At 42.2% G+C, this 17,236-nt stretch overlaps 1 protein-coding gene across 1 annotated transcript; it reads left to right on the forward strand.

Moving 5' to 3' along the window:
* Nucleotides 1-444: 444 nt before the first annotated feature.
* On the forward strand, nt 445-13,936 carry mogat2 (monoacylglycerol O-acyltransferase 2). The gene is made up of 6 exons (XM_088922517.1): nt 445-643; nt 2,233-2,411; nt 11,094-11,298; nt 11,513-11,687; nt 11,908-12,107; nt 13,247-13,936. Exons 1-6 carry the CDS (start codon nt 550-552, stop codon nt 13,399-13,401), a joined length of 1,008 nt encoding a protein of 335 aa, XP_088778643.1. The 5' UTR covers nt 445-549; the 3' UTR covers nt 13,402-13,936.
* Nucleotides 13,937-17,236: the final 3,300 nt, after the last annotated feature.

Genomic DNA, 17,236 nt, shown 5'->3' on the forward strand with positions numbered 1-17,236 from the left:
TTAACTTGCTTATCTGGCAGGGATGATGCAAGGAGTTTCGTGACCACAGGGAATATTGTTCAGAGGTGACTATTATAAACAGATTCATGCTGCTTCATCTGTTATCAGGACATCTGACAAATCACAAGGGTAGACACGATCGTGACAATCCCAGGCCTTCTGTTTGCAGCAAGCATTTGACATAACATTGCTAGAGATCATCCCACATTTGTTCTTTTCCAAAACAGACGAGAAAAAGCCATAGCCCCCAGTTTCTGATTGATTCCCGTGCGCTTTGTGTGGGCATGGTTTGCCTATTCCAAACAGGGACGGCAGTCTACATGTCTGTGTATGTGACGGGTGTAGAGGAACTACTCAATGTACTGTGTACAAGGCACTGCAATGGGGGTCAAAGGTCTGAGGGCAGAAAGTTTCTCTTGCACAATCGAACCTTACATTGAGGAATTGCAAAATAAGACTGCAAGCAGAGGAAGTGAATGAATTCAAGCGCCGTTCTTCGGCTGCCGCCTGCGTGTCCGGAGGTCCTGTGCCGTCTCCCCACAGACCACCATGAAGGTTCAATTTGCGCCTTTAAACGTTCCTCTAACCAGGAGGCTGCAGACCGCTGCCGTTCTACAGTGGGTTTTCTCCTTTCTTGTGCTGGGTAAGTCCTGCTTATTTACACCTTCCTCCTTGAACTTCTCCGTCTAAACTCCATATTCAGAGCGCTACTGGTTAAGACGTCGCTTTTGTCAGTGTGCTGGCTTCCTGTTTTGGGGGGGTTTAGGCAGCTCCTTTCCTGTTGCATGTATCCATGTGACTACGGCTGTCCCGAGAATTACTGCCCTGACGGTTTCTTACAATTCCGTGCCATCAGCGCTGCTCCTTTCCACCTCGGTTTTTTCAGCAAAGCTTTGCTGGAACGAGGCTGAGAAATACGTCCCAACACATTCATTAACACTGCAGAACCTGATAAAACATCTTTAATAAGAAACATATCTGTACACGAAATAGCGGTGCCTGCAATACTATTCACACAAGCGGTAGTAAAGCGTCCCGCCAGCTAAAGTGTGTTTGGTGAGGAGTTATGGAGTCTCATGTGCTGCCGATATTTCAAAATAAATGATCTGACACTGGCAGTGGTGGAAGAGGCAAACACAGCGTTGCAAGTGTCAGGCCCTGCGTCTTGTCTTGAAAGGAGACTCTGGATGCCTACTGTCTGGGGCCATAAACTGAATGGATTTGTGCAAAAGAGAAAATGCATACTGTGCATTAAAAAATGCACATTACAAAAAATGTACAAAAAATCAGTAAATTAGTGCTAGAAGTACAGTCCAAGGGCAGCACAGTGGTACAGTTGTTAACATCGCTGCCTCAGAGTGCATGGATCTGGGTCAATGGGGTCTAGGGTGCGATCTGCGTGAAGTTTGTATGTTCTTCCCATGGTTGTGTGGGCTTCCTCCTTATGCTCTGGTTTCCTCCCGGAGTCCAAGGACAGGCTGGTAGGTTAATTGGCTCTTAGAAGACTGGGCCTGGTGTGAGTGTGTGTGTGTGTGTGTCACCACCGACATCATGGATTTTCACTGGTGGGTGTGACATCCCACCCTAGCGACTCTAAACAGTATACAATATTCTCCATGCTCGCTTCTCCCTGTTGGCAGTGTTATTTTCATTTTTTCTAAGGTCCAGAAACAGTTTTAGCTTTCATTCTTCTGATAAAGCGATTGCACGGTGGAAATAACAGTACTGTGCATCGGTATTATGCAATTCAGTGCTGCACCAGACTGTCGATCAAGCACGATCAAGGAAGTGGCTGCAGATTTCTGGGAATGCCTGCCCTGCACCTGCAGGCTGGCAGACTGCTGCCAAACACAGCCAGGCCTGTCTGTGCCGCCTGGGCCTCGTCTGTACAGTCATTTGTCAGCAGGAAAAAGTGCTCCAAACCGTTCTGTATTTCTTACGGTTCCCATCATACCCGCAGTATTGCGGCGTCATCAGAATGTCAGTGATGCAGACTCAGGCCGATCTGTATGGAGTGGCACCTCATCTACTCTCCAGTGGACCCTTTCTGCACATCAAACACTATTTGAGTTCTGTGTCTGCAAAAAACAAACAAGCAGGAAAACATGTACTTTTACATTTATGATGTCGTTTTCTCTATGAGGAATAAATGCCGTATCCGTGTTCCTAAACTCATTGACAGAGAGAGGATGCTGTGTGCACCAGTCCTTAACTGGGTTATTGTCTTCTCAGCGCAGTGCTGCTATGTGCTGTTTTTTGCCCTGATCTTCACTCGATTCTGGCTGATCAGCGTCCTGTATGCCACCTGGTGGTTTATTGACCGCGATACACCATCTCATGGGGGTAGGAGACTCCCCTTCCTGAACAATCTGCCACTGTGGAAGTATCTCCGGGACTACTTTCCTGTTAAGGTAAGACACCTGAGTCTCGTTCACTCACTCGGCTGAAGGCTGCGGAGGATGAAAGGCGTTAGTCCGAAGAGCAAGCATTGAATCTTTTATGGGATTTCAAAGTCCCACCAGTAGAAAATGTGTATGCACTCTGAATCCAGGCTCCCTGCCACCTTCGGAGAGGAGGAAGGGAAGATTTTCACCCAGTAGGAACATTAGCCTGCAGAATGGCGGTGTACACTGGTGGACTGCAATACCCAAACACCTCTTATTTGTTGTACACTTACACAAATATTCAGATCATAAACAGTCAAAGGGTGGCCTAGGTCATTTAAAGCAGGCACAGCAAAATGTGGAAAAAGTTCTCCACAATAACAGCATCACCGATATCAGTGTGCAGCATCAAAAATAAACGTGGAGAGTTAGTTTGAGGGAAAGTTACAGTTTGTTGCTTTTCTTTTAATGGGCGATTTGCGTGCTAACTTAGACCACCTGTGCTCTGTCTGTGCTTGTTAACAGCTGTTTAAATTTTCTCAGTTACGTTCTTGTTGTCAGTTGACCTTCTCACCTTTGCCTTTCTGTCTGTGCAATATCAAATTAGTCTGGCTGTTGTGATTGTGGAATGCATTCTAGAAGGTACTGTAGCCTGTTGCTGTCATCCAAAACTGCCTTATACTGTAGCTTTTTTGGTCTGTAAACAGTCGGAGATAAAGAGCACCCTTGACAGATAAGATAAGGTAAGTGTACAATTAACCTCCGTATCTCAGCCCATTACAGCTATATTTCTCCTTCAGACACATTTCTGCAATTCTTCAGATCTGCCTTGAGAAAATATTGCAGATCAAAACACTATTTTAGCTGCTCGGCAATTTGTTTTTTATTAACAATAAATGTATTTTTTCTTATTTATTGTTTCCCGCACATTAGCACTAGTAAGTGACCCCTCTCTCCTGAAGCATAGATTCTGCTAAGCAGCATGTTCCAAACTATTTTTTTTAGCAATTGAATATTACCTTTCTCCATCCTGTTTATTCTTAGGTATGGAATACCTATATGGCTTGGATTTTAAAATGAATTTCACCTTAATTTCTGGTATATTCCATTCCCATATGGAGCCATTTTATCTTGCCATTCACAATAAAAGCTATATCTCATGTTCTGGCCTGTAAACATCGTCCTTGATGGAAATCAGAGATCTTTGCATTTTGGACTCTCGGTGAGAGGGGCACATCTCAGCCTGCCAGAAGATCTCTCTCAGTTGCTCTGGTACCGACTGGCTCCTTGTTCCTCTGCCAGGGCCTGGGGCACACCGGGTTGAAGGGTAATTGCTGCAGTCATGTACTGTTGGCTGTAGAAATACTCGGTTTCTAGGATGTCTTTACAAGCCTGTGGCGTACTGATTGTTCCTGTAAATTAATTTCTATCCCAGGGAGATCCTGCTGGTTGCTCTGTGCACAACACTGTGAAGACTAGTTCAGTTCTTTATTTCCAAATGGAGGTTCAGCATATACGGTATCCAGAACTTTCTCGTGAAATGCTTGAAAGGAAACATGTAATGTGAGTGCCAGTCCAGTCCAGGCAAAATAAACACCAGGACCATTGGTGAAAAAAAAACTAACTGGCAGAGTGAGTTATTGCCAGCTCTTTAAATCTTTCACTGCAGAACATTTGGTAATATATTATTTATAGCACACATCTTAGATTTGCAGTTTGTGTTTTGTCTATTTGTGTACTTCACATGTTCTGATTAATGGCTTTTGAGGTCTGAATTGCCACTGGTTTACCTTGTGCCAGTCTGGCTTGTGTTGTGGTGATTATAAAAATGTTTCATACGTTTTTCAGAAATTTCACTACAATAATAATAATAATAATAAAAAAAACAAAAAAACATGTTCTAGATGTTGGGATTTTACTCCCAAACTTTATGTGTATGCTTGAGTGACATTGTGGCATGCACCTAAGTGCTGCTACTGTACACAGTTCTAGGGGCCTGGGTTCAATTCCTGCCTGGGCACTTTCTGTGTGGAGTGTGCATGTTCACCCCATGTTAACAGGGCTTTTCTAGCTGCCTCCCTGGGTGTGATATTGCAGCCTTTAAAGCATCCTGTCACTCTGTGATGGGTATGGTGTCTCCTTAAGCTCTGTGCTTCCAGTATATATGTGTACTGTATATACAGCATACAGTACCTAAATATAATTTATATTGCCATGACCCTTACAGGAATAAGCCATTTTCTGATAATAGTTGGATGGATATCGATCCTGATTGACAAATGGTATAAAGTCAGAAATTGCTCGTGCAGAGGTGCTAGCCAACTTAAGATACAGAGCAAGAAGAGAGAAGAGAGCTCCAAGCTCAATTCTGGAGACAGAGAGCAAATCTGGCTGACAGACCAGTTACCATAGAAACCTTTAGAGTTCTATATTTTAGAATTAATCTGAATACTGTAGCCAAGTCAACGCTATGGAAATGCAATGGAAACACGACAGATTACAGGCTAAAAAAACTCAGAGCATGTCACCGCAGTTGACTGGTTTAATCTAGTTTGGAGCTCATCTGTGCATCAGAGTCCTCACTGGTTTGGACAAGCTGTCGTTGTTGTCCTCAAGTTCAGCTGGCAGCTCTCATCAGTGTGATTCCAGTTTTCTTACATAAGTACAGTTTATGGATTTACTAATACTCATACTAATAAATACTGATAAGGATTGCTTACTTAAAAGAAGAGGCATAATAAAAATGCTTTCTGAAATGTAAAAAGTAGTTGCAGTCAAGACAACGTGAAATTTAATATTTTAAACAATATTTAAATCAACTATAACTGCACAATGAAAATTTGATGTAAGGTTAATTAGTGCTTTCTCTTTCATCTTTCAGTTAAGGTGTGTCTGTGTTTCTTTGGCAAGCATAAAAATAGAACGGTAACATTACTGGGGCTTTCATTATTACAAGTGGGCATAACTTGTTGAAAAATAAAATAAGTACAGAGCACACATGTCGAAACATGGGAAATCGGGTGTTTTGTAATCACACAAAGTATTGAATATAGATTTACATTCCAGTCTCTATGTGCCATAGTTGTTGAGGAATAGACAGGACAGTTCCTTCAGAAGCAGGTTATATTAGTAATATTTGGCAGCAGCAGCACAACACAATGCTGCCACATTCTGGTCGTAAACGGTACTACCACAAACCCCGAGAAGAATTTCTATAGGATTTTTAATAACCTCGAATAACACGAGCAACTGTAGATTGGTTTTGTTCAGGACAGAGTATATGATGAGCTATTGACTTCTAATTTTAATAACAACGGAGTGCAAGTGTGACATTATCACTGAAGTTTTATTTTTAAAATATAAAATCTTAATGAAATATACATTATTTTACTCTCATATATTTTGGTAAAATAAAAGTTGCCCTAAATGTACAAACGTTCCCAAACTGTACAAAACTTGAAGGAGCAGACGATAGTGCCTACAATTGAACAAGGAGTTGAATATTGAACGCTCTGTTATTCTTTGTTATCTTTAACTCCTGTCCTGTGGACTTTCAGTAAAGGCGTGTCTGTGTTTGTCTTCCTCTGGATGCCTGTTGTTCTGACCCTTGTCTAACTTTTTGACCTCAATACCAGATAGCTGTTAATGTTTTCTGCGGGACAAGCACCGAGAGCAAAACAGCACCAAACCTTCAAAGCCTAGTACACACACCAAGGTTTTTATTCTTTCTCCAGTTGTTTGCAACAGGATTAGAACTAGGGGCTCTGACACAATGTCGGTTTGGTGTTTGTTGCAGCTTCAGTAGTCAATTTAATCAATTAGCCAAACTATTTACTTGGATTTGTCAGAATTTTCTTAAGATCCTTTATGATAGTTTACTCAACACATTTACATGATTAAAGTTAGATTCATGTAACTCCTCAGAGCCTGGTTGCACTGTTCTTTTACATTTAAGTAGCTAATTCAATAATTGGACCAACTAAGTAGTTGAAAGCCTGGTTGGAACAAAAAAATCTAAGACACTGTGCTGTCCAGGAATTGAGTTTGAACTAGAGGTATTCATGGGTTACAGATGGAACAAAAACTCCTAAACTGGAAAAAATCAACTGTGAAAATCAGCCACCTTAAAGTCAACTGTTTTAATCAGTGGTTGTTTTATTAAAGCCACTTAAACGCTCCAAGAAAGAAGACCAGAGCAACACTCATACCAAATTAATTTACCAACAATAATAACTTCTTATAACAATAAGGCTAACGTCTTGGCACTTCAACCTAGATCAGAAAAAAAACACAAAGATATACAGTAAACACAGATAAACACAAGCGTCCCCTTCACTCTCTAGATACAATAAACACTTCAAATGTCAAGCGTGTGAAAATGTAACTTCTAATTATTTTATAATACTTAAAAACATTATCTCAGAAAGAATTTGATCAAGTCCATACACGAAATGAAAAACCACCATTCATTAAGTTTTATTATAAAAAGGAGCACTTAATTCTACAGCATGTGCCACAAGCATGTGTCTTACTTGTCATGTCACTGCGCTGAGCACAGTGCCTTGAATTCATACATAACGAGATCCTTGCATTGTTACTCAGGCACAGTTTGAAGGGTGCCGAAGGGTACTGTATCCTGCCTAATCCACTGGTTTAGACTCCAGGCAGAGAGCAGGGTTTTGGTGCTTGTCTTCTTGCACTGGAGTGTGTAGCAGGAGCCCTGGTCTGTACACCCTTGGCTCATCTTCCAAACCCATCTACAGCTTTGCTCAGATAAGCCTGCTACCTTGGAAACTCCATGCAATGTGCGTCTGACTCTTGGTTTGTAACCCAGAGTTGCTCACTGAAGCTCGGATTTGCTCAGCTGCTGCAATAAGGGCTAGAGGAGAAGATGTCCTCTGTTCGTCTCTATAGTTGCGGATTTGTTCGTGTAAATACTGTGCTGTATATGTCTGTCCGGTCATATCAAAAACTACATCTGGCTGTTTGAGTTTGGTTTCACCTGATTTTTAATGTTCCGTACATAGGCACAGTGGAAAGACATGTTGTTCCCAGGCAAAAAAAAATGAAGTGGTATTAAAATTTAAGCCATGAATCATGCAGTTAGGTTTTTAGGAGCTGGTGGCCTGGAGCTTTCTTGGAGCAGAAATGCAGACCCCTTCTGTAGGGCAATGAAAACCTAAGAAGTGAATGAAGGGAGACGAGATCCTGATGGAGAGTACGAATGAGATATTTCAGGCTACTCTGGTGACAGAGATACCATTTAAAGGTGTAGCGCATGTATGCAGAGCTTTAAAAGAGGCACAGGGGATGGGGTGGTCTGAGCAAACATATGACTTCATGCGTCATCACGGAATGTGTTAAACAGCTAATTTCACAAGTCAAATGCGTATCCCTGAAATTCAACATCGATTTGGGAGAGGTTCGTTAAATCTGGGACTGTCTCTGAACAGAATCCCTTTGTTTTTCAGAAAGGCTGGTTTGTATTCACTCTGTCACATCACTGCTTTCTGTTACAAATCCATCATGTGGGGATTCCAGATATGATAATTGGCCTTCATGTGTCGAAGAAAAGAATCCCACCCTACTGTCTGATGCTGATTTTAAAAGAATTTCCATCAATTAACCTTTAAAAAGCTTCCCTGCACATTTCCTCAATCGTGTATCTCTTCCTGTAGACATTATAACCATGCAAAACGCGAAATCTCTTAGACTTTCAAAGATGCAAAATCGATGAGACTTTCAAATCTCTCACCTTGAATTCTGCGCTCATGGGCTTTTTGTTCTGAATGTAGCATTCAGATTTGCAAGAATATGTCTTTTCATGAAGGAAAACATAGCTAGTGTCTACATTTTAGGGATCAAGAACACTGTTTTGAGAATGATGAAGAAAATACAATTTGGCTACCATCAAGTGACCAGATGGCAATGGATATCTGCTTCTGTATTCAAGTAGATAAGACTATCTCTCGCAAGCCAATACAAATTATTACATTTCTATTCGAAAAAGTCCCAGATCTAATGGAGTTTCCTTTTACACATTTAAAAAAAATGTGTTGCTCGTGGAATGTGTAGGTGAATGAATCGGTTGTGTGCATTTTTGTCATTCATGTTATTGTCCCTAATATCAGCACCTTCACCGTCCAGTTTTTCTGAGAAAAACAAGCTGTGAGGATGTTTTTTGAAAACGGGGCCCAGTGTTTGTAAACACTTAAAGGGCCTGAGCTGAAGAACAAGAGACAATGATTAATCTGTGGGGACAGAGGCCGTTGGCACAGGCAATGAAAGTAGTGCCTTTTGCTTCAAACAATGGGTGAGTGTTCACAAACACAGGCAGCCTAGTATCGGTAGGCCCATTCCAATAGCCAATGTTTAAAAGATTGAGCATCAGCTTTTTAATTGACCAGTAGACCTTTTATTTTGTGAATATAGTATGCGAAAAGAGAATGGCCTCACCCATGAAGATATTACGTCTGTCACTCTCAGTATTCAGTCTCTGAGAATAATGTGTCCCGATCCTTATGGATTCTTTGCTATAACATTACATAGACATTAGCTGTACATTAGCTGTACTGTACTTTACATACAGTAAGACACTTTGAAATCCTCTTTGAAAGGTCATTTAAAGAAAGAATGACAGGTCAAAACAGGTTATTTAACTAATAGCTTTCACTGAAGGAGGTGGTTACATTTCTGGGATCTTCTGTTAACTGTTCTGGCACTGAGGCAGTACATACAGTATTCAAACAAACGTACACATAAAACTACACATGTACTTAAAGCATCACTTTTACTTCAAAAGGGTGCTACTTTTACAAACAAGCTATGTTGGAGCTTTCATCACTTTCTGAGAAAATAACCCTAAGAAACCGGATCAGCATGAAATAACAAACCTTCTCTGTTTTTTAATATGCATTTGATTGGGCTGGTTTTCTTTTACGCATTCTCTGAGTCACACAGTTATTTCTGACGTGGAAATGTTTATGTAATATTTACGTGAAGTTCCTGTTGCTGCTGTTTTTAAAAGACAGAGGTTCTCAGTCCAGGGCTTGGGAAAACCCTGTGTCTGCTGGTTTTTGCTTCTGTTGGGGCCTTACTAACCAAAGCTTATTGCACCCAGTAATTAATCTACTTGATGTTGAGACGTTTTTCCCTGCACACAAGTCTTGAGTTAAAAAATACCCCAGTACAGCAGTTCTCAGTCATGGACCTGGGTAACTCTGGTATCTTCTGCTTTTGCTGCAGCCAAATGCTTTATCATAGGCTAATTTATTTCTATTTTCTAGCTCTTAAAATGCTGAATGAGATTTGTGATTGGTATATAGTCTAAATCCTGTATTATTTAAGTGAGACTCAGGACTGTTGTCATTCAGGTGTGGCAGGAGGAGAAGAGCAAGAGAAAAACAGAAGGAAACACATTGACTCACCGTGGGAGTTGTCTGATACTCAATCAATTCCCAGTGTCTGTTCATTATCAATTAATCACCTGTTATATAGCTGTTTAGACGGTGATAAGGATTCATAAATAGCAAGGTGGGGAGAGACTGTATGAAGTTTTGCCTGATAAAGGTATTGGAAATAATGTACTTTACTGTATATGGGGTATTTTTGAAACCAGGTGCTGAGTGCAAAAAAAGTCTAAACCAGCAAGCAAATCAGTTACAGGTCCCGGTTAACACTAGTGTTTAAGGGCCCAGTTAGGACAAAAACCAGCATACAGGTCCTCCATGACCAGGACTGAGAGCCTCTATTACAAGATAATGATGCAATAAAAAAAACTCAGATAGGGATCCTTTAAAGTTACCATTGATGAATGTAATGCTTGGCTAATTAGTCAGGTTTTTTTTTTATATGGAAACATTGTGTTCTTCTTTTTGTCTGCTTCAATGTTATCAGGCCCTAATATTGTCTTGGCTTTGAACATTGCGATAATTTCAGCTGGGGGGGTATTGATCTCAGAGATCTCTGACCTTGGACTCCTTCTAATCTCCAGCACTCTGAATACAAACAAGCACGTGCATTTTGTTTGGACAAGGATCCTACAATACATCGGCACTCATGGAGCTCACATGGAGAGCACTTTGGTGATGCCCTTGCCTTGACCGCTCTTCACTCGACTGTGGGCTTACCCAAGCCTGATGTTCTGATGTTTATCTCTCACTGGGTCTCCAGGAAAAAAAAAACAAGGTGGAAAGCAATGTGCCTGAGTACAAAAAAAGAATTAAAAAAATAAGATTTTTAAAAAGCACAAACTAAATTTGAATCGGATACTTCTCGGGAGATGCAAAAAAACCCACTTATTTTCCATAAATTGAGTTTTTCAAAAGCTAGCTTTTCGAAAGCAGACTTCTCCCCATCTTTAATGGGAATATCGGTTGTGATATTAACGTACTGTATGCCTGTGAAAGACCAAGTGTTGATATTGTTGTATATTAAATGAGGAGCTCAGGACATATCCTTATTTCATTCTGAACTTGTAACACAATTTCTGCTTGGCCTGCTGTTTCTCTGGTGCTCTGGCTGCTCATGTTTCTATGCTGGGTGTCAGAGGCTGACCAACTCTTAGAACATCAACGCCAGAGTTAGTAACATGGGTAACATGCCGAAACCCACTCTGCACCCCCCCGCTGGTTCAATGCGATTGTGATTTCGGTGGGTGGCACGTTTCCAGCTTTTAATTCCCCGTCGTTCCCTGTTTCCGGCCTCCAGCTGGTGAAGACGGCCGACCTGGACCCGAGACTGAACTACGTGTTTGGGTTTCATCCTCATGGGGTGCTGGTGGCGGGGGCCTTCGTGAACTTCTGCACCCTGTCCACCGGATTCCTGCAGCTCTTCCCCGGAATGACGCCCTTCCTGCTCATGCTGCCGCTGTGGTTCAGGGTGCCTTTCTTCCGGGACTACATCCTGTCTGGAGGTGAGGAGAAGGCGGCCTGCCTCTGAGACAGAGTGAGCTGCGTGTGCTGGGCAGGGACGGGGGGCATTTCTCAGTGCTGGTTAATGATCACAGGGGGCAGGAAGGGTCCATTTCACCTCACTGGCCTTTTAGCAGCAAAGAACTTCCTGTAAAAACAAATCAATGCGGAATTAAAGGAATTAGAAAAAGGACACGTTGGACCTGTGCTTTCCAGGACTGATCCCCTCGGACAAAGAGAGCGCCAGCTACCTGCTGCGGCACCCGGAGGGCGGGAATGTGGTGGTCATCGCGGTGGGAGGGGCGCCCGAAGCCCTGGACGCCCGGCCGGGAGCCTTCACCCTGCTGCTTGCCAACAGGAAGGGGTTTGTCAAGTTGGCGATTGAGCACGGGTAAGAGCAGGGGCGGGTGTGATCGCTCCACAGGAAGCACTGGGGCAACGTGCTACTGGAGACTTAAAAATCTAGAACTGGACGTGCATCAGAGCTCAAACACACAGGGGTTCAAGATGACAGATGCACAGATCCATGCAACAGCTCAGTATCCTAATCAGCGCAGCTCTGATAACGAGAGCTGGGCAGTGACGGTGCCGTCTGTCCCGGTGCTCTCCAGGGCTCCGCTCGTCCCCGTGTTCTCCTTCGGAGAGAACGAGGTGTTCGACCAGCTGGACAACCCCAGGGGCACCTGGCTGCGCTGGCTCCAGGAGCGCCTGCAGAAGATGATGGGCGTCTCACTGCCGCTCTTCCACGCGCGGGGCGTCTTCCAGTACAGCTTCGGACTCATCCCTTACAGGAAGCCCATCTTCACCGTGGGTAAGCCAGGTCAAAGGTCGGGGCCTTGGCTGGGTTAACAGGCCGGGCTGACAGACCTAGGCTCCTAGCACTGGCATGACTTCAATTTTCTCAGGGCAGCCTCAAAGAGTAAGAAACACTTGCTGGGGTTGCAGGCCTTGGTGTCGCAGACCCAATACATTCAAATCTAATCCACTGCCATGTCTCTGCTTATGCATTCCGTTAAATGAACAAAAATGGAATCATGGCTCGTTTGCCTGTAAAAGCCAAGAGTGGTAAAATGTCAGTTCTTTCTGTTTCTTGTATGCATTACCTTAAATTCGTCAGGTTGTGTGTACTGACATGCCTGTGTATAATGCTTGCTCTTCAGCAATATACAGTATTTTATTCTGATATCTTTATGACCTTCATCTAAGCAAAAAGAACATTTTCAGAATTCCTCCTTCGGGCTCAAGGTTTCCTCCTTCTGGTTTTTGGATACCACGCAAGTATTGTAGCACAGGGAGAAATGCAGTAATGCTGACCCTCTTTTTAAATACTGTTTCATTTGTGGACAGCAGAGAGCATGGCTGACAGCACATCATGTTTACTTGCTTTCCTTATCATTCTAAAAATGATATAGATTACTTTATCCCAGGGCCTTGATTTAATAAAATGTTTCTCATCCTCAGACATCTGAACAATTGTTTAAATAATTACAGTGTGAAGCCAGTAGCTAAGGCATTGAACTTAAACATTGAAGTGCTGAAAGTCTAAAGCTCTAACCAGGCAAGCACTTTGTGATTTAACTGAAGAATTCTGAGTGAAAAAGATTACTACATAAATCTACATAAAGCACAAGCATTTTATTTACTATGTCCTGGAGCCACATTAGTGACCTAAACATGGTGCATTTTGATGTGTGAGCAACAGTTATCATTGTGTGAGAAACAGAAGAGCAATGTGCTCAAATATAGGCACCCAGTTCTTTACTAACAAGTAGCATGTGTGCTGCAAACTGTGGACAGGAAAGTATTACAGCCGCTTAACACATGATTGTGGGCCCATGAGCTGGTATAGCGGGGCTTTAAAGCAACTCCTTACTAATGTCCAAGAAGAATGTCATCTGGCACACGGACAGGGCTAACACGCCTGCACTGCTTTCTTGTTTTCGCCTGCAGTCGGGAAGCCAATCAAAGTACAGAGAAACGAAAAGCCAACCGAGGAGGAAGTGGACGCACTTCATGAGCTGTACATCGAGGAGCTGTGCAAGCTGTTCGAGGAGCACAAGGGCAAATACGGCGTGCCAGAGGACAAGCACCTGAGCTTCATATGAACCGTTTCTCACTGGAATCCTTTCTTCAAAAGGATTGCATCATCCCCAATCACATGCATAGGGGTTTTCTTGTAAATCTTGTAAGTCTGTGTCACTCCCTAGAGGTTTAACTAGAAATGTATTTTTGTATGTAACTTTTTTTTTTCTGGAGTTGAATGAAACAGATGGTTAAGTTAATAACGTCGTCGTTTGCAGTGGCCCAGACATTTGAGTTTCTTTGCCCTGACATTAAGCGCTTGTAATAACACTGAGGTGTAAATCCAAACTCAGCGGTGCAACCAAGTTCACAAGTGCCTTTAACTTAATGAATGACTGCAAATGAGGCAAACGGGAGAAGCATTTATTTGACCTTGGCGCCTGGCACGGGACCAGCGTGGTTTAGCCATTGTTTATGCGCTAACTTTGCTTAGTTTAGCAGGAATTGGTGTCTGTGTAACAAAATGTTGGATAAGGTTTTAATCAATTTCAGGCGCAGAACTGGGAATTATAGTTTGTAACTCTTGATTAAATAAATAAAGTTACAATTTACACATGACGTAATGTTGTGTTGATAGTGTACATGCCCCTTATCCAAGTCAAGGTGACGGTGATCGCGAATGCTATACAGAAATGGCAGAATGTGCTTTCAGCTGAAACATTTCTGTAGTGCTCCCAGGCCAAATTTGTACATTTATTCTGAATGTTAGCTCTCTGAAAACCATGCCCATTCCAAGTATTCCTGTCTCGCGGTCCAGCACAATCACAAACTGCAATGGGCAGCCGGTCTTTTTATTCAAACCCATGACATTACAGTACCACTGACCTCTAGAAAGCCGAGAAGAAGCCACAGGTGCAGAGGGGCAGGGAGGTTACTTGAGAAAATCACTGGAAGGTCAGTGTGGGACAGGACAACTTTTAAACCTGCATCTACAGTATTTAACAGACAAAAGCGCCAGCACAGACTCTCCCCCACAGTCGGTTTGCCAAGGAGCACCCTGACTGGGCAGCTGCCTTTGCCACAGCTACAGTGTCTCTTCACGGCAGCTCAGATATCGTTGTGCTGCTACTGCAGCAGAACCAACACTCTTGCCTGGACTGGAGTCTTTCCATACAAAAAGGCAATTTGGCTGCCCTTTACAGTTTTATAATAATGTCTGATTTATGGCAGAGGTCAGTTATTTCAAAACTGCAGAGTGTCTCTGTCTGTTGCAATATTCCAGACATTTAAAGACAGATGTCCAGGTGATATTTCAACAGAGCACGGTCACATAAAACATTTGGAATGAATGCTAACGTTTTGTCCTTGCATGTTCCCTGAGAGCAAACTCTCAAGCACGTTGATATTTAACAATCTCTGCGGCAACACCACTGAATTGTGTATAGTGAGTTGCACAAAATGACTACTGTATATGATTTTGATGTGCTATGTGAAGTGGCATACGATAAAAATATGATCTCAAAGCACTGTATAATAAGTTTAAGCAGGAAACAAACACTGTACATCAATATAGAAATGACAATATCTTTAGGATCTTTAGGATTGCCAATGTGAAAACGCATTTTGAAACAATATTTCACATAATTAATTATTTACTTCACATAAATCGGTCTGTCTAGGAACGGTTCAACAGAAAGCCACAAATCTTTACCGCACAATGTGGCTCAAGAAACATGGGCCCATGTCCTCCTTTTGTTTGTAACCTTTCTTACAGTATGTTCTTGAAAGTGCAAAGCTAGCAGTTTGGGGGGAAAACAGCAGCTTTAAGTCGTGAGAAATGACTTGGACTCAGGACGAGTCCCCTAGATTTGGGGTCTCAGTTCACTCAGGAATTGAATGAAGTAATTCTGTAACCAAAACAAAACGGTTTCACTGCTCGATGACATGTGTCTGTTAGCCTAGCAGTACCTGAGACCCAGGAAGGGATGCCCTCTTCCACATCGCACTTCAATGTGTACTTTGCGCCCAATAAGAATAGTACTAATACGAAGCTTGAAAAAACAGTTGCTTAATAAGTATTACTGTTTACATTCAACATAGTTTCCCTGTAATATTGACAGAAGCTGTTCTATGTATATACAGTACATAGAAGGAGTTTTTGCGTGTTAAAATAAAGACCCTTGTCTTATACTTCCTACTTCCATGGGGTATTACTTTTAAAGGTTCCTAAAACAAATTCAGATTATGTTTCCTAGGACAACATACAGTTTTTTTTAGTCATATTAATTAGGCAAGGAATCTATTGCTGTTCATTGACGTGTCCTTTTAAGTGAGCTGAATGCCAGCTGTATAAAAGCCGATATCCCTTAAAAGGCATATACTGTATTTCTCAGGTTATCCGAGGCAACCTGAAGTATAATTTTACATGAAATACAGGAAACAAATTATGTATGGTAGAGCAAATGTTAAATGCTGATTGAGTTAAAAAATAAAACATTACGTTAACTGTACCAAGCATTAAAATATAAAATGGGAAAATTGTGTGAGTGGATCACATTTTAGAATATTTAATCAAATTTGACAAATACAGCTGCCAACGGATGGAAAAAATCAAGTTACAAGGATCTTATGCAGGCACTGTGAAGAGAAATAGGTATGAAAATACAGATTTGACCCTAACCTGATGCAAATCCTACTCCTTCCCCTACTGTATGCTTACAGTACAACTCTCAAAACACAGCCTGTGGTTCATCTTCAGGTGCAGCATTGGTTATTTTGAATTCAACCTTTCAAATACAATGTGTCGATTAATTCTAACAGACACCAAATTATTTTTTCCCAAAATACCTCAAAAGGTAAATGGTTTATTACAAAGTTATATTTGGAACCGAACGGTTAGTTTACAAAGAAGTAATTTCCATCTATTTCTGAAGTCTATATTAGGTCCTACATTTTAGATAGATCATACAATTGGTAAAGGTCAGCTCATGTATTTTTTTGGACATATTAATCCAGGGAAAGGTCAGCAACGAGTTGCAAAATGATAAAACGAGATGATTTCTTAATTTCTGTAGACAAGAATGCGAAAGTAGGCATGCCTGGCTGCCAAGTTGTGTGTCAATGATTCTGCACGCCTCCCGAAACGATTTCATCAATACTGTTTAGTCAGTTGCCATTTCTTCATCGGTGTCTGTCTGGCTGTTCACCAAATGGTGCCGTTTATGCGGACACCCGCACCTTTTACACGGTTAGCATTTTCTGATTCAAAGGCTTGTACAGAAGGTCTTCTGATGTCAGTGCACTAATAGATGAGCGCTACCTCCACTAGAATCGCAGGATGGTCATGTTAGGTCACTGTGTGGCCTCTGCATGCTTGAGTGTCCTCTGTGACTCGGTTCAGTGCCAGATGAACGGAATGCAAGGGACAGGGGAAGGCTGCCATGCCGTTCAGACTTGGCGATGGCTGTCCGTGGGCCTTGAGTGACTGCGGGCTGGACGGCTGGCACGAGCAGAGCCATCCCCTACTGGCTGGCACCAGTTGTGCACAAGGGAGAGGAGCGTGGCTCTTAGGGGACTGGAAAGGGTGAAAGCAGACAAGGTCTGTGCTGATTGATTGATTGATTGATTGATTGTTCGATTGATTGAACAAATGATTGTTGCTTATTTACAGTACTCACATGCCTCCCTGTGCGATTAACGCTGACATGAACTTAAGAAAAAGGTGATATTGTAAGCGAACAGAAAAAAAAAATGAAGATGGAAGCAATAAATTAAAGCAGGTCAAAAAGCAATGCCACTGTACCAAAACATAAAATAACCCTCCATCCATTTCCAGCCTCCTAATCCAAGTCAGGGCTGTGGGGGAGCCAGAGTCTATTCTTTCAAGCAATGGGCACAAGGCAGGGTACACCCTGGACA

Source organism: Atractosteus spatula, chromosome 7 (assembly GCF_055471065.1).
Source record: "Atractosteus spatula isolate fAtrSpa1 chromosome 7, fAtrSpa1.hap1, whole genome shotgun sequence".
NCBI classification, from domain to species: domain Eukaryota; kingdom Metazoa; phylum Chordata; class Actinopteri; order Semionotiformes; family Lepisosteidae; genus Atractosteus; species Atractosteus spatula.

Bases quoted from the DNA above. Each gene is read 5' to 3' on its own strand.
- mogat2 (XM_088922517.1), top strand. From the start codon at position 550: ATGAAGGTTCAATTTGCGCCTTTAAACGTTCCTCTAACCAGGAGGCTG. The intron at 11,299-11,512 runs GTGAGGAGAAGG...TGTGCTTTCCAG, and splicing joins GGACTACATCCTGTCTGGAG to GACTGATCCCCTCGGACAAA. The intron at 11,688-11,907 runs GTAAGAGCAGGG...GGTGCTCTCCAG, and splicing joins AAGTTGGCGATTGAGCACGG to GGCTCCGCTCGTCCCCGTGT.